Genomic DNA, 21,989 nt, shown 5'->3' with positions numbered 1-21,989 from the left:
GCATTGAGCTTGTCGTCAAAGTCGTATGGATGTGATCCATTATTAAAGGCCCGACCGTCCCGGAAGAGACGGGCATCAGTGTAGAAATGAGGTTATTAGTGCCCTCAGAGAAGTAAAATGAGAGAAAGAAAAGTCCGGAAACAGATGGTCCATCTTCCAGGACCAAATGTCTAGAGGAGAGCAACGGCACCAACGAGGCCAGCCAGCAAGGCAGCCCCCGGCGCTCTGCGGGCGTCGGCAGCAGCAGTAGGCACGACCACTGGAGCCTGGCTCGACGCCGTGACCGGGGGAAGGATCACGGCGCTTGTTGTAGGGACGACGACGGTGCTGGCGGGCCGGGTCTGCGTGGCGTACACAGTTCCCGACACGGTGATGTAGACCCATGACTTTTGCGTCACGACACTCTCGCCGCCCACGGTCACGGCCTGGGTGACCTCGACGTGTGCCGTCTTGGTCTCGACAATGACTTCCGTCAGGGTGTGGACCTTCTCGACGGTAATGGTTTTGGTGCCTGTGGCAGTGATCCAAACCGTCTCTCCGTGCTCGATGGTCTGATAAGTCGTCACGGGCTTTGTAATGGTCTCGTAGACTTCTGTGGAAAGATGCTGAGTGGTCTTTACGGTCGTCCAGACGTCCACTTTGGTGGGAACTTCCGTGACGATGGTTGAGGTAGATGTGTAAGTGACGACTACCGTCTCTCCGCCAATAGTCTTGGTCTCGGTCTGGCCATCATGTTAGCTCGGGGAGGTCCGGGAAGTCTTGGCTGAGGGAAGGGGTTCTCAAGACTCACCACAGGGCAAAGAGAAGTGATGGTGGTGTACTCGATGTCCTTCTCCGTCTTGGTGACGTCAGGGAGCTTCTCAGTCTGCCAGACCTTGGTAGGAACGTGAGTCACGATGGTGGATGTGGTGGTGTACGTCTTGGTCCAGGTCTTGCCGCCCTCGGTGTAGGTCTCCGTGACCGGGCAGAGGCTTGTGAGGGTTGTAAGCTGGACATCCGTGGCCGTCACTACGGCCGTCGGGCCGGGAACGGTCTCGATGATCTTGGTCGGCTTCTTTTCGACGACGGTGCTGAGTGTGGTGTACACAACAGTCTTAGTGGTGCCTTCTCCAACGATCGTCTCCGTCTGTAGGAAGTGTTAGTCAGGATGCCCTTTGCTCGGAGCTTTTGGCTGGGAAGCTTTGCTTGGAGGGACCACTTACAATCGGGCAGTAGGTCGTGTAGGTGGTGTAGTCAGTGTCTATTTCCGTCACGACTTCAGTGGCGCCTGGAAGGGTCTCATAGATCGTCGTGGGGTGCTTCTCTACAACGGTGGACGTGGTGGTGATAGTCTCATACTGAGTGGTGTGTTCGCCGGGCTTTGTGATTGTCTAACAAGGAACGTCAGCCACGCCGCATCATAAAAAGGGCTCGAGGTCTACTTACAACAGGGCACACGGTCGTGTACGTGGTCAGGACTTCCGTGACAATAGTCTTGGTCTTATCCTTACCCCAGTCGTGGTCCTCGGTTGCAAGAGCAGTGGCGGCCAGAGCCAGCAGAGCAGTAGTGAACTTCATGGCTGCGGGTGGAGGTGATATTGAGAGCTTTTCAAACGAGAGATACTCTTGAAACGATGGGCGGAGGAAGCGAGAGCTTTAATTCGAGCGAGAGTCTCTTAAGTAACCTTAACGAACGAGTTACTTGATAGCACAAGATCACGAATATGTGGTTGGCTGGGAGATGGAGAGAGGCTGGTGAGGGCTGCAAGAGGATGGAGAAACAAGGAGAAAGGTTCAAGCAAAGAAGAGATGGCTGGGTAAGCTTATATCTTGAGGCCATGAACAGGTGGCCGGCATACCCGGTCTGCCTGCAGGCGGACGGGTGAGGAGAAGAGGAAGCAGAGTGCGAAGGATGAGATGACATCTCTGCTTGTCGACCAACATTGGTTGGCGATCTCCACTGCGGCTTGCAGTAGTCTTGGGCCATGTGGACAGCAGACCGGCCGCGGCCTGATCCATGAAGGAGGACCTTGGGTAGGGGGTAGAGGACAAGTACGCCAAGTGTGTGATACGAGGGAAAGCGATCTTGGAGATGCAGCCTAACAGTTGGGAAGAACCTGGAGCTCAGTGAGTGGCTGGAGGAGAGCTCGATGGGATAGGTGAGGACGCTGGTGTAGGACGAGTCCTGTGGTGTGTATAGATGAACGACTTCGTCTCGGCCGAATGGCGACACGGCAGCCAAAGGCGCAATGGTTGAATCGAAATCGGAAGATGAGGCATACGCCACCCGGTGTGCGTAGTGCAACTGCAGCCAAGAGACGAGGTTGGACGACGACGACGAAAGACGAGGACGGCGAGGCTCGACAAGGTTCAGCGACACCCATGTCGCTTTTGACCGTCAGACGGGTAGCTTATGTGATGACTTGAACGAATAAGAGCGCGAGTATTGACTAGGGCCGATGGCATTGCAGCTTGCAGAAAGACGACTAGGTAGGCAGACCGCCATCCCCCGGCTGGCCATGTTGCCCCGGCCGTGATGCCGTTTTCAAGGCTGTCAGCTCAGGCTTTGACATCCTAGCCGGCTGGTGTCGGTAGTGGCCGACTGATGATGACGGCACAAGGAGGGGCATTTAATATAATCTAGGTGTCTTATGTGGTGAGCTTTGGAAATCCCTTGGCCCAATGATAGCCGTATTGACACGACACTGGCTGCGAGCAAGGCATGCCAACATTTCCAGGGCTTTTCGTCAATCCTGTCTGACTAGATGCTCGAAAAGGCGGGCAAGGCAGCACTGCAGGCCGCGAGGTGACGAAAATGTTCGCTGGCGATCGAAGAAACCCCCTCACTTTGGACCATCTGTGCCTTAGTTGCTTCACACAACCGCGTTCTTTCTTGAGTCTCGACCGATTAAGTATACCCGAGTAGCAGCAAAGTCGAGCGCCAGCAAGGAGCGGCGTCTTCGTATTGCTGATAGATGTTGAGCCTTGCGCTGTCAGTTCTTTTCTAGCCGCATCTACTTTTGATTAAATTTTCGCCGTCAGAAGCTGGGTATGAGGCGGACTCGACCGGTGCATAAGTTTCTCAATGTCGGACAGACGTAGCTCGATGCTTGCTGCGTCCTCGAGGGGGGCTCGTGTCCATGTCGTGGCACCAAGCTCAAGACCTGCAGCTCGCGGGAAACATCCAATGAAGAGACGCACCAGTGATGCAGTCCAAGTCGTTGGTGTACAGGAACGCGTCCAACCAGATCCAGGGGCCGGCTCCGAATGAGCACAAAACTTGTTTTGGTGTGGCCGCCAAAATTCTGGAAAAGAGCCGGGACAGCGGTAACCAGGCCAGCGCCGGGCAAATCCAAGAAAAATAATGTTTACAAACTAGACCTCGGTCATCCGTTTACTAGCCTTGCTTGGAAGATGCATGCCCTTCGAAATACTCCAAAAAAAACCATCGTCGGGTTAAATAGAGCGGGCTGAGCCATTGCCCGACTGTGCCCAATTGGCAGCCAACACGTGAAGTAGCTCGTTGCCCGTGTAGCTGGCGTGCTCGTAGGTTGATAACCAAAGCTCGGCACAAGTTCCCCAAGTGCCGCCATTGCTAGAGCACGATCCAGTGATCGTCCAAGTGGCCCAATGTTTCCCGCGGGGTACCCCTGACTCGCCCCAGCTAGGACCAGCCGCCCTAGACTGAAGTCTGATATGTTGGTTTCTATCAGGAATAGCAACAGCTAATACCGATAGCCCCGGAACATGGCCCCGGGAGGGCAGACATTTGCTGGTGCGAGACGCCGGCAACTTTAGAGTCGATGAAGAAGCTATCTGATAAGCAAAGCACGCCATAATGGCTCGGGTGTGTTAGTCGCGTGTCAGCAGGAGTGACTGACAAGGAGCGGCTCAACAACATTGAGCATCGAGAATTGGGAATCGAGAATCGAAGCTATGACAAACGGATCATTTGATACATGCGGCAAAGGCTCCAGCCTCTTGGAATCTGGGCGAATAAGCCGCGTCGGGGCGGCGCCATGGAACATGGGTGAGCGCTGACAGTCAGCAGGAAGTTGGCTACTTCGCATTGTTGTCGCCTGCCCCGCCATTTTGTGTTGACGGTTGACGAGGAGTTGCGGACGCGGGGCCAGTGGCTTCATCTGCGCCGTGCTCTTCGGGCACTTGCGCAGTCAATATTTCTTTTCCCAACTCCCCGCACTGCCCGCCGTTGCCGAACCACAGCCAACGACGTGCAGAACAGGGAATAGAGGTAGGCAATTGAGTCTGGGGAACTTTGGTATTGAGGGAATTCCCAATGGTCAGGTGCGTCAGACCTTCTGGAAAGTAAGCCAGTTGGCAAGCCGATGCCATGGGTGCCCATCCTTCTCTACACAGTAGAGCAAGGTCTCCGGGCAAAGGACTTCCCTGGCAACAGAGCGGCACAGCTTTCGGTAGGAGCCCCGCAATGGTCGTCAAAGATGGCTGGCGTGATGATGATGATGATGGACGCCTCGGGAGCGGCACGGTTGCCCAGACTTTGACCAAAGCGAGGACCAGGAACTGGCTTCCAGTCGCCATGCACGAGAAGACGCCGGGCCGGGTACAGGGGTTGAGCGCGAGAAAAGAGTGGGTTGAGTAAGGCGTCCAAATCCGATGCATGATGCACATTGGCGTGGGCATCGTCGACAGGGGTGTGTGGAGAGGAAGAGGGAAATATTGGAGCCAAGGACGGCACGAAGAGGTGAGAAGTGACGAGCAGGCAAGTTGGAGCGAGCCATCGACATCGTGAACCTAAGGTTGAGGGAAGAACACACTGAGCGATTGGATGAAGCGGAGAGAAGAAGAGACGAGGGAAGGTTGGTTGGGTTCAGATGATGGCTTCTGCCGTCTTCCCTTCTATTGTGTAAGCATCCCATGCAGAGGACTTTCTCCCCACATCGTTCCCACTTTGCGACAGCTCATGGATTCAATTTACAGTTCTGGCCCCCAAACCTAATGACAACGGACGCTGTGAGGCGGGAGCGCAGCGTTTCTGTCGTCTGGACTCTCGGCATTACCTGCAGCCACATGCAGCTCGACTTGAAGGTGAGCAGGTACGTAGTCACGCAATCTACCAGCCATGTGTATTGCATAAATCGTATATTCAATTGTCTATACGATAAAGAGAAGCGAAGACCTGGAGTCTGGCAAGTAGGCAGGCACAAAGGCAAAGTGGACGACAGTGGGGAGCGGGGTAGGATTTACATAGCATAGGGCAGCAGTGGGAATGCCTCTTTCTCCATCGCCCCTCCCGGCACATGTCCCACCAGGTCCCACCCGCCCCACTCTGCAAGTTTACTACCTAGTGTACCTTTGCCAGGCCCGAAGCGGCAGGAAATTTCTCCGTTCATACTACTGTGTAGTTACCTTACGAGAGGATCTTGATGGAGGCTTGGTGGCAGCAAAACGAGGTATGGCGAGCGCGTAGCAGATGTCACTTGGATCGAGACGGAACCGTGTGGCTCCGATTAAGGACCTCAAACTGCCAGTTATCAAACTGCAACGGGAGTCTCGGCCGAGCCCGAAAAGAAGCCATCCCGGGGCAGCGGAATCCTCGGCCGACCCAGAAATTGATCTTCGTCTCTCATGGAGATTTTGACCCGTCTGTATCTCATGAAGAGGAAGCGAAGTGCAGAAATATGAAAACGAGGCTCACCTCGTTTGCGTTCCCAGACTCGAGATTGATCAAGTCGAGCGTCAAGAGGCTATTGTCGACTTATTCCAATACTTCAAACAATGTCCCTCTCGGATTACCTTCCAGCAAACTGGGACAGCCCTTTGCGCCTGGCGGCCTTTTTCATATCAGCACCCATCATCGTTTTCCTGTTATGGGTTCTCGTTTCTTATGGTCGTGTGTTGTACTTGAGGTCTCGCATGCCACCCGGTCCGTTCCCATATCCCATCGTTGGAAACATCGGGCGTGTGCCCGCAGCGAAGCCCTATCTCATCTTTGAAAAATGGTCGAAGGAATATGATAGCCCTCTGATCACTATCTGGACGGGAAACCGTCCGACGATCGTTGTAAACGACTGTTGGGCAGCGTCGGATCTAATGGACAAACGAGCCCAAATCTATTCGTCGCGTCCACATTCCTACCTAGCCGATGCATTTGACGAAACAGAAAACAATCAGACCAGCCTCGTATATGGAGACAAATGGCGTTTACATCGACGTATAACGGTCAGTTGCCTATATCGATATTGTTGCTACCTGCGTTGTCTTTTATTGACGGCCTTTCAGCATACCGTAGTTGGCAGCCAAGCCGTTCGGGGATACCGAACATTCCAGGCCAACGAGTCCAAGATATTGATTCGTGATATCATGGAGACCCAGCAGTTCGTCTCGGCTATTGAGCGATACGCATGCTCAGTTGCCGCCATTATCGGATGGGGCCGTCGGGTTCGATCGATGGATGACGATCTTGCTAAGCTTGCGTTATCATTCGTGCAGACAGGAGCTGGCTTTTCCGCACCGGCTCAATATTTAGTCGAGGCCTATCCATGGATCAGCAAGCTTCCTAAATGTATCTACCCGTTTCCTTCCATGATATGGGATGAGGGGCAAAAATTGCTAAAATACTTCTATGCCCTTACCGTCGAAGGGGCTCAACTTGAACAGGATAGCTTCTCCAAGCGTCTCATTCAGGACCAGGAGAACAACAACAAGTTATCTCCTAAAGAAATCGCCAGTCTGACAGGTAATTTGATCGGAGGTGGCGTAGATACCACGACGACCACTATCATCGTCTTCATCTTCGCCATGTGTGCCTTCCCGCGCGTTCAGCAGAAGGCACAGGAGGAAATCGATCGCGTCCTAGCAGGCGAACCCCCTACTTGGGCAGATGAGGACTCTCTTCCATACTGCAAGGCGCTTCTTACGGAAATATTCCGCTGGCGAGCCGCGATTGCACTTGGAGGTCCCCCTCATGCACCTGTTCACGACGATTCCTACAAGGGCATGTTTATTCCCAGAGGTACTTCGATCATTGGAAACCTTTGGGCCATCCATCGCAATCCACGAGACTATCCTTACCCCGATGAGGTACGACCTGAGAGGTTCTTGGAAGAGCGACAGCCAAATCCTAGCAAAAAGGGCATCTTCACATTTGGTTGGGGTCGACGCCTTTGTAGTGGGCAGCCACTTGCTGAACAAGGTATCTGGTTTACCATCGTGGGATTACTCTGGTCATTCAAAATGCGATCTACCGATGAACATGTGAGTGAACTGCGGATTCGCCGCAATGCGTCAATTGATCAGTTGCTGATGATTTGACTCAATTTAGGGAAATTCCAAGGAGCTGGATGTTTTTGCATTTAATGATAGCCCAGCCCCAAGGCCGCTGCCATTCACGGTGGAGTTTAAGCCCCGGACTAGTAATACCAAAGGCATCATTCAAGCTGCTGCTTTGAAAGCTGAAGACGAGCTGCGCAAGTACGACGTCAATAGTAAAGTAGCTATAGAAAACTTCCAGTAATCGTGTAAATAGTGTTTCCGGGCGAACTTTCCAGTGAGCAATTGGGAAAGGGGGGTGGGGTTGCTTCTTCGCAATATACAGCGTTCTTCGTAAGCAACTCAATCAACCATGAGGACCGAACTGGATTTGGCTGCGACACTGTTATGCCATGATTCACTATAATCAATCATCGAACGCTTACTAACCGAAACTTTCCAGACATACAGCAAGACAGACCTCAGCCCCATGCCCGACGGCCCGAATGCCCGCCCGAATCCTGTCTTTATGTAAGGAACCGGCCACACCACTCTGTGGCCAGATACGCCTGGCTCTCGTAGTTAGATTAGTCAAGTTGCCTTCACGAAACTCATGTGATTATTAATGTGCCATATCGGCGTCGATATTGTCGTTATCTCTACTGACTACAGCCAGCCATGAGAATCTGAGATACCTCGAGCTAGAATACTATATGTGGCGTTATGAGAAGAACAGAGACCTTCTCCCTCCTTTTTGAGGGTGCATGCTGGTTGTTGCCAATCGATATCTCGGGTTTGCAATGGTCTGGGTATGACACTCATTTGTCAATGCGTTACAGACCGACCTCATGCTTCGCTCATGGAAACCCAGTTTTCTGCCATCAGGCATTCGGTGTCAAACAACCCCAATGCTGCTCTCTCGCGGATTCGGAACTGATGCACTCAATAGCCGTCCTATCATAGGTTATCATTATTCAATCCGAGCAATCGGGAACAGTCTGTCGAAGATGAGTGCGATAGCAAAGCACGGCATAAAGCGACACTCATAGATGATTGGCAGTGCCCGGCCAATTTCAGCGCCTGGGAAAGTTCGGGGAATCCGGGGAAAATACACCGATGGAATTGATAAACGTCAACCACGGTTAACGTCAACCACGGTTCCCTGATTGGCTCAAGCTGGACCGTAGGCACTTCTCTCGCTGATAAGCTGCCAGGTGTGCTCAGATTTACTTGTCTTCTGCGGGCAAGCCACTCAAAAAGTTGCGATAACTTGGGAATAGCTACGGCTTCCTCTTCCTTGACCCTGGACATTAATGCCAGGCTCTGCCGTATACTATGCTTATCTAGCTGAGTCGAGGGGGGGTCGAAAGAGGCAAGCTGTGCTCTACTCCAAAGCCGTTGAAGCTATGGCTATAAAAAGAGCCCATGTCGGGTGTCGTCTCCACCCCACATTAGTTGAGGCTATCTACACTTGCTACATCTCTGCAAACCCAGGCAATGTCAGTGCTTCATCGGAATTTTTATCGAAATCGTTGAGACACAGTCATTCGAAACACGTTGCGCAAATATGGCTTCGCTGAAACTGGGCAGTACTCTTTCGTATGCGCTGATCTTTTGCGAGGCAGTTTTCAGCATTTGCATTATCTCCTACGATGCCGCCATGATCAACAACCTGAACGCTGTCGTGCCGTACCGACAACGTAGGTTGAATAGCATCACATCTAGTATAAAATGAGCCACCATGGTTGACAAATTGCAACAGATTTTGAACTCAATAGTGATATGGTCGGTCTCAATGCTGCCATCATCAGCGCCGGGTGCATCATTGGCGCTCCCGTTGTTGGCCACCTCGTCGATCGCTGGGGGCGCAAGGCTGGTCTTGGGCTAGGCGCTACGAGCATCATCATAGGCGTCATATTAGAAGCATCCGCAACTAAAGGTGAGTGCGCCATGTCGGCTTCTCTCTCACCAGGACCTTGACTTACACACATGTTCCTCAGTTGCACAACTCGTCTGCGGTCGCTTTCTCATCGGCTTTGCTACTTTGATCAACGGTTCTGTGCCGCCCATGTGGATTATGGAGCTGGGAGCGCCCAGATATAAATCAATGCTGGCCAACGCCGTGCTAGTCTCCGCGCCATTTACCGCCTTTTTCACTACATGCATCTTTTTAGGGATATGGGATAAGCAGTCAAACTGGGCATGGCGTGGAATCATGCTTGTGAGTGACTTTTGATGACGACGCAGACCGTAGCTGACTTCTTGTGTAAAGGGAGAAGCGGTGCCATCTGTCCTTGCTCTATGCCTCCTACCATTCGTTGACGAGAGCCCACGATGGCTCTTCCACAAGGGCCGCACTGAAGAAGTATGTAGCTGTATGTGATATAGGCCGAACCTTTGTGTCTAAAACTGTTTAGGCCATCGAAATTCTTGCTCGTCTGCATGCCAACGGAGATCGCCAACATCCCTTGGTGATCGCAGAGACTCAGGAGATCATGGGAACTTTGGAACATGAAGAGCAACACGACGGTGGCTGGAAAGAACTCATCGCGCCTGGTAAAGCGGGTCCCTGTTCCTCTATCCAGGTCTCAGACTAACATCTAACGAAAGCTTCCAATCTGAAAAGATTCATCATCGCCGTGCTGATAAATATTTGCTATCAAATTATAGGGGCAAACGCCATTCTGTAAGTCTACACGTCCTTCCAATGATGCGCGAGCTGCCGCCAACTTATGCACACCCAGATACTTCTCATCCTTCCTAATTGCCGGACTAGGAATTGAAAACTACGGTACTATCATCCAGGTGAACATGGGCCTACTGTTATGGAACGCCTTTTGCAGCCTTGCCGGCGTCTTCGTCATTGACAAGATCGGCACTCGTAAGGCTCTTAGTAAGTTTTGCTACTTTGATCCGTGTGACGCGTGTGATTCACAGTATATGTCTAGTCTTTGGCACAGCTGCAACTGTCGTCCTCTTTGCTATTCTTTCCGGCCTTTCGTACCTTGCAGACCAACATCCCGACGACCATCGATATGCCATTGGCGCCATCGCTGTTGTGGGCTTATTTCTTTTGGCCGTGTCTTTCAGCTGGTAAGCCTCGTCATAGCCTCGAAGACGATGCAGATCAAGCTAACACGATTGAAGGATGCTCCTTGCCTATACATATCCACCCGAGATCTTGAAATACTCACAGCGGTCTAAGGGTGTGGCAATTTCTCAGGCCATTGGCTATGCTTTCAGCTTTCTCAATCTCTACACGGCGCCGATAGCTATGGAGAAGATTGGCTGGCGGTACTTTGCCATCAACGGCGGGTGGAACCTCGCAATCTTGGCTACTGCGAGTTGGTTATTCGTTGACACAAAGGGCAGAACTTTAGAGGAGATTGATGAGATCTTTGACGGAATGGGTCATGCCGATGGCGTGATTATAGGAACGGATACTGCTCATAGCTTTGAGCTAGATACGACGGGCGAGGCAGGAAAGATTGTCAAGAAGAAGCCTACATTGGCCTCTACCAACACGAGTTAATTAGGGGGCCTACAAATACGGGGAGACGTCTGGTTAGCATGTTGAATCTTTGGTCAGCTCAGTTTCGGTCGACGGAGAGAATTGGATGGCATCCGCCCCTATGATTGGGTTTCTATCCGATGCACAGGTCTTACCGACGAAATTGTTAGGGATTCTGCCCTGGGCGAAAAATAGTTGAATGAGTGATGAAAGCCAGACGTTGCGTTAAGAATGACCGGGTGCTGAGCCCCGCATGTCCGCGCCCCAAAACGTTAGAAACTCTATCGGGCGTGGCTGGTGGACAGTGCACTTGGAGCACATACCCCACCTTGGTTCTGGGTACGTACCTCAACTCCCATCCTCCATCCATTTCTCTTCTCCTGCCAACTCTCACCAACTATCCTCTTCGGCAGACACAAAATACAGTACAATACTTATGATCCTTCGTCATCTTAAACCACTCTTGACTGATTATTCTATGGATCCACTACAGATAATCATCTTTCGGATTCCTAGCAGATCGAATATGTGTCACTGCATGTCATTACCGACCTTTCAAAGCTTGTGACCCCTTCAACCCATGGGATACTTATTCGTAATTGTGGAGGCTAGAATAATACTTGACGATAGCAGACACCTTTATATTCAAATACGATTCTCTACATTCAGTCTCTCGAAACGCCAAATCCTCAGCCGCGGAATGACAAAGCTATTATAGTATATTCTCGATGATGTGCCGCAGCACCTACTGGATATAAGTCACTTCCTTTGAGATCTAATTGGGACTGACGGTGTTCTCCTTCTCGCTGCCTGCTATACGTCATCGTTCTCCCGTACAAGTAGCTCAAGCCCTGTCGAGACAAATTCTGAGTACTTCTCTTCTGTCAGCTGTGGTTTTTGACTGCATGATAGATGCTCTGAGGAGGCTTTTGAGATATCGGGCAAAGCCTGATTTGGTCACTTCAAAGTTCCTCGTCGGCCCAAATCGGGATCGCGCCCACAGTGGTGAACCCATTATTCATAGGAATTGGAGTCATGGGTAGGGTGAAGACAGTGCTTTTGAAAGCCTTGTTAGCTGTAACTCATCACAGGGTCCGTAGCCGCAAGCAACTTGCTGGAGCTCACTTACTCAATGTCAGACGTTGCGGTTATGCCCGATCCGGTCGTGGCCGTGGGCTGGGGGTTTGGATCGACTCAGCTGCCGCCTGGGTTGGAGGCGCACACAACAAAGCCGACATATCGTGCGACGTTCTGACAAGACCGGCCGAGCTCCGGGTTCCAGGACACAATCTGGGCCCAGGTGGCCTTTGCCGAGTTCGCAATTGTGGTGCAGGTGTCGTCTGCCTTGACCACGTATGGCTTGCAGACGGCCGCGGGCGGGATACAGAGCGTGCTCCCGGCGGCCGTGGGGAAGTTGAAGCAATTCGCTACAAGGTTGTTCGCGGCCAGCAGCTGAACTGTGTCGATGCTCTGCTGCTCCGCAACGGATTGGCATGTGTCTCCGGCCTTAATGGTGTACTTTATCCCAGCGCATGAAGGCGACGCCGCCTGAGCTCCCGTCGAAGCCGTGACGGGCGTGTCCATGACACTCACCCAGGCAGGGCTTGCAGACGGGGGAGGTGTGACGTTGACGGTTGTCTTACAGGACGAGGCGATCATGCTGAGGCCATTCGCCAGGTCGGCGTTTGAGGCCAGGGGAGCCTCAACCTGTGTCTTTATGACAGAGAGGGCGCACTCATTGCACATCACGCTGGGGTCCGACGAGCCGGTGCGTTGCTGGTTCTCCGGGTTGATGCCGGCAAGCTTTCCGATGACCAGGTTACAATTCTCACCTGCACTTGCTTTTCGTTTAGTGTGAGCCTTCAGCTTAACGATGCCACGCCGCTCCTTCTTGTGAAACACATGTGAAGTGAAGAAAGCATAAAACACACCTACGCACCAAAACACACATACGAAGAGAGAGAGAGAGAGAGAGATGTACAGAAATGGGTCGAAACGAAGGAGAGGAGAACCTACGCGTTCGTCGCGCACAAGACGTTGAATCTCTCCCAGGCCAGTTCGGCGTCGTAGCCGGCGTGATAGCTGAGCCCATTCTTGTCGTCGGTGTAACGACTCGTCTCGCAGGCGGACTTCACCTCATCGAGATAGACGCCGAGAGCAGCCCTGCAGGTGGGCGTGCACAGCGAGTTCATCGTGTCACTGTCGTAATAGTAGTTGATCTCAGTCGCCCAGGTCAAAGACTCGTTGCAGTTGATGTCTTGATTGAGAACGCCGATGCAGGTGTCGTTGAGGCCGGGAGTGCCAGGGGGGATGTTGGCAAGGCGGATATCAGCCACAACGCGGTGGGCGAAGACCATGACCAAAGAAGCCACACCCTTGAAATTCTTCATTTTTCCTGATTCTGAGTATATCTGATGACGATGGGGGAAGCTTTCGCGGCGTAGGAATCGGCCGGTAAGATAATGGATGGGTGAAACAAGACGAGAAGGACTCAGTTGTCGAGCCGGAGTGAACTCGCCCAGCTCGAAGTGCGGCTTTTTGATGCCGAGTCCTGGTCGTCTGCAAGGTCCAGATTTGCCATGGTCTGAGTATGAACGATAGTGGAGCCATGGCCCTGTTGCATTCAAAGAGCTTGTTGCCTCGATTAAACTTAACGAGCCGCTGCCGTGCGGGTCTGCCAAGTCGGAAATGTCACACTATTTGAGACTGGTGTACGGGGTCCGCATCGTCGGCTTCACCTATCGACACATCTCGGATGTCAGCGCCGGCAAGGCTCTACTGTTACCGGAGGGGCGTACAAATGACCATGGAGCAGTAAGAGTGAAATCCTTGCTGCACCGACATTAGAGATGCCTGAGTGGGTACGGAATAGGTGTATGGAAACAAGCTTCGGCTTGTTGGTTGTTGGTCGTGTCGGTTGTGTTGGTCCAACACACTCGAGTTGATCTATCCGTAGGCACCAACCGGACGTTCTCCGACGAGCTGTCCACCGCCAAGTGTCCAACCTAAGCGGGCAGGCCAGCTAGTCAAAAAAAATGGGAAGGGGTTCTTTTGAACCCTGTTCCAACAACTTCACTTCCAACAGACTTTGGTTGCAAGGGTCCAGTTGCCGTTTTGGGTCTAAAGCAATCATCGTGGTTATCCTCTCGAGCCTCGTGATGCAGTCGCGTTTAGCGCGCTGTGTTTATACGATTCGTTTCTCGCTGAAGAATCTGCTCATGGTGGAGATAACTAATTTGCTGCTCGCAAATGTCAGCAACAATCATCAGCCATGGCCGGCCTGGAACCAAGTCGTGATCCATCCGCAAGACAGGGGCGAATGAGGTTCTTCTCCGAGGCTCGTTGCAGAACCGCCAGTAGATCAGGTTCTCGGAACGAACGGAGCTTCACGAGAAGAAAATTAGAAGGCTAAATTAGAGAAAAAGAGACACTTCTTGCGCATTATTCCCTTACTCCTCCCGCTCTGTCCTTCTCTCACTTAGAAGAGACTCCCTCTCAACTCTCAATAGCGTGAAGCTCCGCTGAAAGCTGCCACTCATTTGGTATTTTACTTGCCCATAATTTTGTTCCATCATCAAACGAAACTTCCTGTCTTTTTAGTGTTCCCTTTTTTTTTTCTTTTTTTTTTGGTTTTCGTCATCGTTTATACCAAGACACTCATTATCTTCACTTTCCTTCGGCTGGCTACGGCCTCATCATCATCAGCACCATGCTGTTTTCCCCGGTTCTTCTTTTCCTACTGGTGCTTAGAGTCACCAGCGTTGCCCAAGGAAAATCCGTCTTCGCCCACTTCATGGTTGGCAATACAGAAGCCTTTGGCGTCAGCAACTGGGAGGCTAACATCGAGACTGCGCAACAAGCCAAGATCGATGCCTTTGCCCTGAACATTGCCCATGGCTGGTCACATAATGACGAGCAGATAGCCAATGCCTTCACTGCGGCCAGCGCCAAAGGCTTCAAACTGTTCTTTTCTTTTGACTACGCCGGCGGCGACGTTCCTTGGCCGCTTGCCGAAGTCAGAGCTCTTATTCAAAAATACGGCGCCAGCGCGGCGCACTTCCAGTACCAAGGCAAGCCCTTCGTGTCTACCTTCGAGGGCCCTGACAACGCCGATGACTGGAACACGATCAAGGCAGACACGGGCTGTTTCTTCATCCCGGACTGGTCGTCCCTCGGTGCTGGCCCGGCTTTGGACGCCGGTGGCGGCGTAGCCGACGGCCTCTTCAACTGGGCCGCCTGGCCTTACGGCGAGCGGAACATGACGACCTATATTGACGCCGCGTATCACGGACTGCTGGGCTCCAAACCCTACATGATGCCCGTGTCACCGTGGTTCTTCACAAATTTGCCCGGATACAGCAAGAACTGGCTGTGGAAGAGTGGTGATCTGTGGTATGACCGCTGGAAGCAGGTCACGTCAATGGACTTCGAGCCTGAGTTCTTGGAGATCATCAGCTGGAACGACTACGGGGAGTCTCATTACATTGGGCCCCTCGACGATTCTCAGTACGAAGCCTTCACTGTTGGAGATGCCCCTTACAACTATGTCAAAGAGATGCCCCACGACGGATGGAGAACGCACCTTCCGTTTCTCATCGATCTCTACAAGACCGGCTCGTCCTCCGTCACCAAGGAGAGCATGGTGACTTGGTTTCGCACATCTCTCAACGATGTCTGTGCTGACGGCTCCACTACCGCCAACACGGCTAGTCAGCTACAATTCGAGTATTTGCCGGGCCAAGTGATGCCGGACCGCATTTACTTCTCGGTTCTCTTGGCCAGCCCGGCCGAGCTGAAGGTCTCCTTCGGAGGCACCGACTATTCCATCAGCAACTGGGACTACACGCCGGACGGCGGTGTCGGAATCTACCACACAAGTATCCCGGTCCTTGGTACCGGCGGCGCTTGGCGTGCGCAAGTCGTGAGAGGAGGCAGTGTGGTCATCGACTACTCGGTGCCCCAGGGTATCTCTGGAAGCTGTCCATCCGGTGTCGTCAACTGGAACCCGTGGGTAGGATCGGCTTCCGCGAGCGGCTCCGTCTCCGGGAAGCCTCCGCGTGACCTATCCGAGCAGACTTGCATCCAGGGCTGGGGCGAGGGCAACTTCAACGACATCTGTAAGTTCACCTGTAAGTACGGCTACTGCCCGTCCAGCGCCTGTGTCTGCACCAACATGGGCGAAGCCATCAAACGGCCCAAGTCGACAGGTGTCCTCGGCTACCCTGCCAATGGCGATGCCAATTACGGCGGGTTGTGCAACTTTGCGTGTAACCTGGGATACTGCCCTTCCACTGCGTGTTCTACGGAGAAGCATAACCCGTACGTACCCAAGACTTCACCTTTCAACCCAAACACCTGCACCGACGGCGGGGGACACGGGACCGTCTCTCGCCTCTGTTCGTGGACGTGCCACTACGGCTTCTGTCCTATTCACTCCTGCTTCTGCACCAGACAGGGCCCTCTCAATCTGCCTCCTCCGACGGTCAAAGTCAGCGGCGTCAAGGCCAACTTTGGCAACGACAACGGCCTGTGTGCTTTCGCCTGCTCTCACGGATACTGCCCTTCGCCCGAGTGCAGCTCCGATGGCGGCGATGGTGGCGGCGACGACGACGGCAATGGCTCCGGCGGCGGGAGCCCCGCCGTTAACGTGGTCGTCGGATACTTCCAAGCAGATAGCATCACCCGCCGAGGTTGCGCTCAGAGATCCGCCAGCTTCGTCCCGACGAACTCGGTGACGCACGTCAACGCGGCATTTGCGTGGGTCGAGGCCGGGAGCTTCTCCTTGATCCCTGGCTCCAGCACCGGGATTGACCAGCTCAAGCAGCTCACTGCGCTCAAGAGCCAGGCGCGTGGGCTTCATGTATGGCTCACACTCGGGGGATACGACTTCTCAACCGGCTCGCGTCGGGCATCGGATACGGAGGGTATCTTCGCCGACATAGTGAGAACCTCGCAGAGTCGGCAGAAGTTCCTGAACAATCTCGCCTCCTTCATGCAAGAATTCGCTTTTGACGGCGTCGACATCGACTGGCAATGGCCAGCGGCCGGTGATGAGTCCAAGAACTATGCGCTACTGATTCAGGAGATGCGGCTGTATTTCAACTCGCACTCGGCGACGTCGTCGGCCTGGGGTATCTCTTTCACGGCGCCAGTCGAAAAGGAGACTCTCGCACGTTTCGACCTCGCAACCATGGCGGATGCCGCCAGCTGGATCAACCTCGTCGCCTACGATGCTGACAGCAAGGATCAGAGCGTCACGCGCGCCATGTCGGACCAGAAGTCCATCGAGGCCGCAGTCGACGCGCTGGGTAGCGCAGGCGTCCCGGCGACCAAGATCAACCTCGGCATCGGTTTCTTTGGCCGCTCATACACGCTGGGCTCGACATCATGCTCCGGAGTCGGATGTGCTGCGGTGGGCGCCGGAATCTCAGGACAATGTACCGGGAGACCCGGCTTCATGTCCTACGACGAGATGAGTTCAAACCTTGGTCTTCGTAACAGCAAGGTCGATGAAAGCACTGGCATCAACTACCTGAAGTATGTTTCTCATGTTTCCTGCTTGCTCTTGTGGGCTTTGTTGCCCGTGATCGGGACGTTCATGATGGCTAACTCGCTTCCTCCGCTACGGCGAAGATAACAAGCAGTGGATATCTTACGAAGACCGCAACTCAATCATCAAGAAGGTCAAATACGCTCAAGGCAAGGGGCTTCTTGGAATCGCGGTCTGGTCCATCGACCTAGACGATGACGATCACCACCTGCTGAACGCCACGTTATACCCAGGTGGTCTGGGGAGCTTTGCGTTGGCGACGGGCACCGACCAGGCCGACTCATCCAACTACACCTCGGTCGAGATCAGCTCGTGTGCCTGGTCCGACTGCGGGACGTCGACGAGCCCATCGTGCCCGCCCGGCCAGCAGGTCCTCACGACCGACCGCTGCAACGTGGCCTCGGGAACCGGAGAGAAGCTCTACAAGGCCTTATGCTGCCCGTTCGGGCAGACCCCCGACTCTTCGACTTGCGATTGGAACCGGTTGGACGGGGGCGACTGCGGCCGGGGCTGCGCCGACGGCCAGGTCCCCATTGCGTCGGGAAAGTGGCTCATCAACAAGAAAGGGCAAGAGAACTACTGCTTCTTCGGCATGGCTGACTACTGCTGTGCCGCCGAGGAGTCAGGCCCCGCTGTATGCGGCTGGGAGAACAAGTGCGTGGCTACCGGGACCAACGGGCTGCCCACGTCCAGCACCAACGTCTGCTCGGCAGGTCGCAAGTTCGTCACGTACGCAAAGGACTCGCCCGTCGTCGGTGCATGCAAGGGCGATGGGAAGGTCAACTCCTGGGTACCTTACTGCTGCGACCAAGACGTCGACGTGTCGTCGTTCAAGTGGTCAGGGGTCGCAGGCACAGCCGGAGATGGCTCCGACAAGTGCAACGACGCGAGGATCTGTCCCCTGGGCAAGACCTCCATCGCCACCTCATACCTGGGCGCCGGAAAGGACTGCACATACTTCCAGCAAGGGTACGCACTCTGGAGCGCCCAGGCGTTCCCCCGCGACGTCAAGCGCACGTTATGTGCGGACCCAAACGCCCTTCGAAGGACCATCAAGACTCTCCCGGTGCCTTTGGAGAACATCTTCCCGCACCCGGGCCCGGGCACGGACGAGCAGAGGTGGCAGGTCGAGCTTGACCCAACCATGGGCGGCGCCGATCCCACCCCCGAGGAGAGTACCAACGCGGACAAGAACTCGCTCGGCTGGTATATCATGTCCGGGCCGAAGGCCGAGCTCACCTCGCTGGACAAGCGGGACGGATCCCACTGGGAGCTCTTCGACTGCGAGCCGGGCGCGAACCACGAGGGTCGGCAGACTGTCAGGGCCGTGTGTACCGACAGCTCCTACGAGAGCAACTGCGGCGTCATCCACGAGGGCCACGGAGTCGCAGGAACTGTCATCGAGATGCCTGCCGGCTGCGGTCCCGGGAGATATGCCATGGCCGTATCTCTCGAGCCGTCCCAGAATCAGTCGCTTCCTCGACATCTGGAGAAGCGAGCAGACGAGCTGGCCGACTCTCCCATCTTCGACCTCACCTTTGACTACGACTTCTCCCCCCTGAAGAAGCGGGCCGGCGGCTCTAACGTCCTGCTTCGCATCGACTACAGCGACGATCCCGGCTACTGGAACCATATCGTTGCCGCTGCTCCGACCAAGGTGAAGCGGTCAAGACGGGAGATGGAGGAGGAGGTCCAAGGGACGCACGGCGGGAACTACCACCAGTATCTCTACCACTTGTGGACAGTGGACAAGCGGTCTACGCCGGAGGACGAACTACACGACCTGCACGCGCGTTGGTTTTCCAAGTCAGGCGCCATCAAGGACTGGATCGACCGGCTGCACAACGTCGACACCGAGTACGAGCTGGTTAGGCACACGGTCAACGAGCAGTTCCGCTGGAACATCTACGATGAGTCCGTGTCCTGTAACATCAAGGGCGTGGACACGACGGGCTACTTCACCGCGTGGGCGGATCTCAACGTCAACATCCAGTCGTCGGCCCTCGTGACGCTCATCGGAAACCTGCAGGACCTCAACTCCTTTGAAGAGTCCCACGTGCTGTTCCGCAACAGCGGCTCCGTCAAGGCGTCCATCAACGCCGAGGCCCTCGCTCACGTCGAGTTTCTCACGGGCGAGATCGAACTCTTCGGCCTCGAGAACTTTGGCGGCACCTTCACCGTGCCCGGCATCGTTACCATCGGTCCCAACTTCCGCGTGCTTGGCCAGCTGCAGGGTTCCGCGACGCTGCATGGGACTGCGCGCGTCGACCTCACACTCGCCGAGTGGGATTACACGCAGCAGTACCCCGACGCCAATGGCGGCGCCAGCGCCGGCGCCGTGACTGCGGCCAGGACGCCTAAGTCAAGCGGCGTACGCTCGTCGGATTCGCAGTCGGTGCTGCAGGCTCCCAAATTCTACTACGACGTGGACGCATCTGGCGAGTTGACCTTGTCAGTGGTGCCAAAGGTCACGCTGGGCATCGTTTTCAACGACGACTCGGTCTCGGACGCATCTGTAAGTAAAGTGGTTTCCTCGGCCGTGGATCACAATATACCCTCAGGCCCTCACTCTGCCACTGACTGACTCCTCTCATAGATCGACTTTGGCGTCAATGGTCGAGTCACCTTGTATGGATCCGCTGGTTCCAGCTCCGACTCGACGTGGCAATACTGCTACGGCGTCAATGGGGATGTTGAGGTTTTTGCACAACTGAATGCTCCGTAAGTCCTGCATCTGCTTCCTTTCCGTCAGTTGAAGTCGCTAACCGCTGTGACTAGAACGCTGTTTGGTAAAAACATCAACACGTATTACCCAGTATGGGGAACTGGATTGGTAGCTCTCTTTCTCTTTCTCTCTCTCCTCCCTCTTCTCTTTTGCTTACCCTTGTTGGTATTCTAATGCATTTGTCCGAAATGCTGTCTGATCACCCGCTAATAACGTGTACGAGTTCAGTTCCCCATCATCCAACAAACCTGCGCTGCAGCCGCTTCGTCGGTCTCGGAGACGACCCCGTCGGCCCAGCCGGCCAGGCTGATGAAGCGCGGGGACTTCATCGGATCGCTCATCTGCCCTGCATCGGCATCGGCCTCGGACGACGTGACACCGTGCCCCTTCTGCTGGGAGTCCTCTGCCACGACTAGCGATGCGAGCAGCAAGATCCGGAGGCGATACGGCTACGTGCTGGAGGAGCGCGCCGACGATGCTTGCCCGTTGTACACTGACGCCGACGCGAACAACCTCAGCTGCACCCTTGACGACCTCGCGGCCCGCGGCACCATTGTCCGCCGTCTGACCAGCAAGGACGGTGTGGTCGACTATGGCACCGAGCAAATCAAGATAAGCTTCGGGCAATATGCGGGCTGCAATGATGCCAAGACGAGCAGCAACATTCTCAGGTCGATCATCTTCAGCACGTCGGGCCGGCGATGCAATGCCAACGTGTTCAAGGCCACAAACACCGAGGCCAGAAGTGTCAAATTGAACACCGAACACGTTTACGAGGCGCAGACCCTCACCAAATTCTTCATGTGGCTGATGAGAGGGCCCGGCGTGACGGTCGGCAGCTACACCATGCCGACGGCGGAATGGGTGCTGGAGGTGTTGCTGGGTGTCGACATCCCAGGGGCTCAGCCGAACTCCTTCATCATGAATACAGCGCCTCTGGGCGTGAACATGCCTCCGGTGCAGCTGGATACTGTCTTGATCTGGGGTTTCGGGCGGTCCGATGGCGTCGGCCCCTCGCCCTTCACCAAAGCACGCGGCGAGTCCCACCTAGTGCTAGTCGACGAAATGATCAACAAGAACAAGGGCAAATTCATGATGCTTCAAAAAGTATCTGTACAACCCGAAACGCAAGCGGTAAATTCGTACCGGACTACATATCGCGAGGTCTTTGGCGTGTTTGAGTACCTCCGGTGGTCGCCTCCGAGCGGCACGGGTGGCTCGGGCCCTTTCCCCGTCATTGAACCCGTGTGGAATAAATGGATGCGGGTGTCCAACTGGTTTGACTTGGTGCTCTGGGAGTTTGACAACCAGTACGCCGGACGCTGGAACGAAAGGGCCGGGGCTCCAGTGAACAGCAATGGCAGCCCTTCGCTCCGCGCCCTCTATGCTCGATATATTGAGGATTACCTCCTGGCCATTGAGCAGACGGCCGCCCTCAAGAGCAACGAGGCCAAGACCGCCTACGAGAATAAATTCAAAAGCGTCAACTCCTTGGGAAACGTGGTGTGGAGTAATACCGACGACCCGAATTGGTTCAATGCCGCGTTCGGCGCCGGAGGCTGGGCCAGTCCGGCGGGGGCCAGGTTTCCGCGCCCAGGATCCGGGGGCACGGGATGGTCCATTTTCGGCGCCACCGGGAATCCCACCAAGACCATTAACGGGCAAGGCGTCGCAGTCAACATTGGTGCACCGGCTCGTATATAGGCGGCGGCGTTGTTGTTCTTCTTGTCCGGCGGTTGATGGTGGGAGGGCTCCTTGGCGATAGTGGTTCTTATATGTGTATATCTCACAAAGACTTATTCTCATAGCTGCATTTTTGTAGATACCCCTTATTAGTATGTAGAGAAAAGATAGAAACGGCGAAAGTAAATACATGCATGACTATATACATGAGTCTAGAATCTACATTTGACGAGTCAACTTCAAAAGCATGTGGAATATAAGCAGATTGTAATGAATTGGTTGAGTAAGCTTCCAAGACCTGTGTTTCTCCT

General features: G+C 54.3%; 6 protein-coding genes across 6 annotated transcripts; 3 read left to right on the top strand and 3 right to left on the bottom strand.

Annotated features, from left to right (window-relative positions):
- Window positions 1–170: 170 nt before the first annotated feature.
- CABS01_15467 (repetitive proline-rich cell wall protein) lies at window positions 171–1,557 on the bottom strand (the record flags this gene model as incomplete). Its single annotated transcript, XM_060548802.1, has 4 exons — window positions 171–722; window positions 791–1,126; window positions 1,203–1,370; window positions 1,426–1,557. 4 exons carry the CDS (start codon window positions 1,555–1,557, stop codon window positions 171–173), a joined length of 1,188 nt encoding a protein of 395 aa, XP_060391792.1.
- Window positions 1,558–3,435: 1,878 nt separating this feature from the next.
- On the bottom strand, window positions 3,436–4,539 carry CABS01_15466 (uncharacterized protein; the record flags this gene model as incomplete). Its single annotated transcript, XM_060548801.1, has 2 exons — window positions 3,436–3,685; window positions 4,043–4,539. The coding sequence occupies 2 exons, from the start codon at window positions 4,537–4,539 to the stop codon at window positions 3,436–3,438; spliced, it is 747 nt and encodes a 248-aa protein (XP_060391791.1).
- Window positions 4,540–5,736: 1,197 nt separating this feature from the next.
- CABS01_15465 (uncharacterized protein) lies at window positions 5,737–7,744 on the top strand (the record flags this gene model as incomplete). Its single annotated transcript, XM_060548800.1, has 4 exons — window positions 5,737–6,180; window positions 6,241–7,215; window positions 7,283–7,438; window positions 7,673–7,744. 4 exons carry the CDS (start codon window positions 5,737–5,739, stop codon window positions 7,742–7,744), a joined length of 1,647 nt encoding a protein of 548 aa, XP_060391790.1.
- A 1,032-nt stretch (window positions 7,745–8,776) lies between these two features.
- CABS01_15464 (uncharacterized protein) lies at window positions 8,777–10,741 on the top strand (the record flags this gene model as incomplete). Its single annotated transcript, XM_060548799.1, has 9 exons — window positions 8,777–8,909; window positions 8,972–9,148; window positions 9,210–9,430; window positions 9,482–9,574; window positions 9,627–9,765; window positions 9,820–9,895; window positions 9,954–10,102; window positions 10,158–10,302; window positions 10,357–10,741. The coding sequence occupies 9 exons, from the start codon at window positions 8,777–8,779 to the stop codon at window positions 10,739–10,741; spliced, it is 1,518 nt and encodes a 505-aa protein (XP_060391789.1).
- Window positions 10,742–11,914: 1,173 nt separating this feature from the next.
- On the bottom strand, window positions 11,915–13,110 carry CABS01_15463 (LysM domain-containing protein; the record flags this gene model as incomplete). The annotated part of the gene is made up of 2 exons (XM_060548798.1): window positions 11,915–12,557; window positions 12,737–13,110. The coding sequence occupies 2 exons, from the start codon at window positions 13,108–13,110 to the stop codon at window positions 11,915–11,917; spliced, it is 1,017 nt and encodes a 338-aa protein (XP_060391788.1).
- Window positions 13,111–14,429: 1,319 nt separating this feature from the next.
- CABS01_15462 (glycosyl hydrolase family 18) lies at window positions 14,430–21,699 on the top strand (the record flags this gene model as incomplete). The annotated part of the gene is made up of 5 exons (XM_060548797.1): window positions 14,430–17,261; window positions 17,365–19,785; window positions 19,867–19,991; window positions 20,049–20,103; window positions 20,224–21,699. The coding sequence occupies 5 exons, from the start codon at window positions 14,430–14,432 to the stop codon at window positions 21,697–21,699; spliced, it is 6,909 nt and encodes a 2,302-aa protein (XP_060391787.1).
- Window positions 21,700–21,989: the final 290 nt, after the last annotated feature.

Source organism: Colletotrichum abscissum (genome assembly GCF_030869225.1).
Source record: "Colletotrichum abscissum strain IMI 504890 chromosome Unknown Scaffold_67.1, whole genome shotgun sequence".
In the NCBI taxonomy this organism is placed as follows: Eukaryota; Fungi; Ascomycota; class Sordariomycetes; order Glomerellales; family Glomerellaceae; genus Colletotrichum; species Colletotrichum abscissum.
The sequence above is the reverse complement of the archived record's forward strand: the minus strand, read 5'-3'. Positions and strand labels throughout refer to the sequence as shown.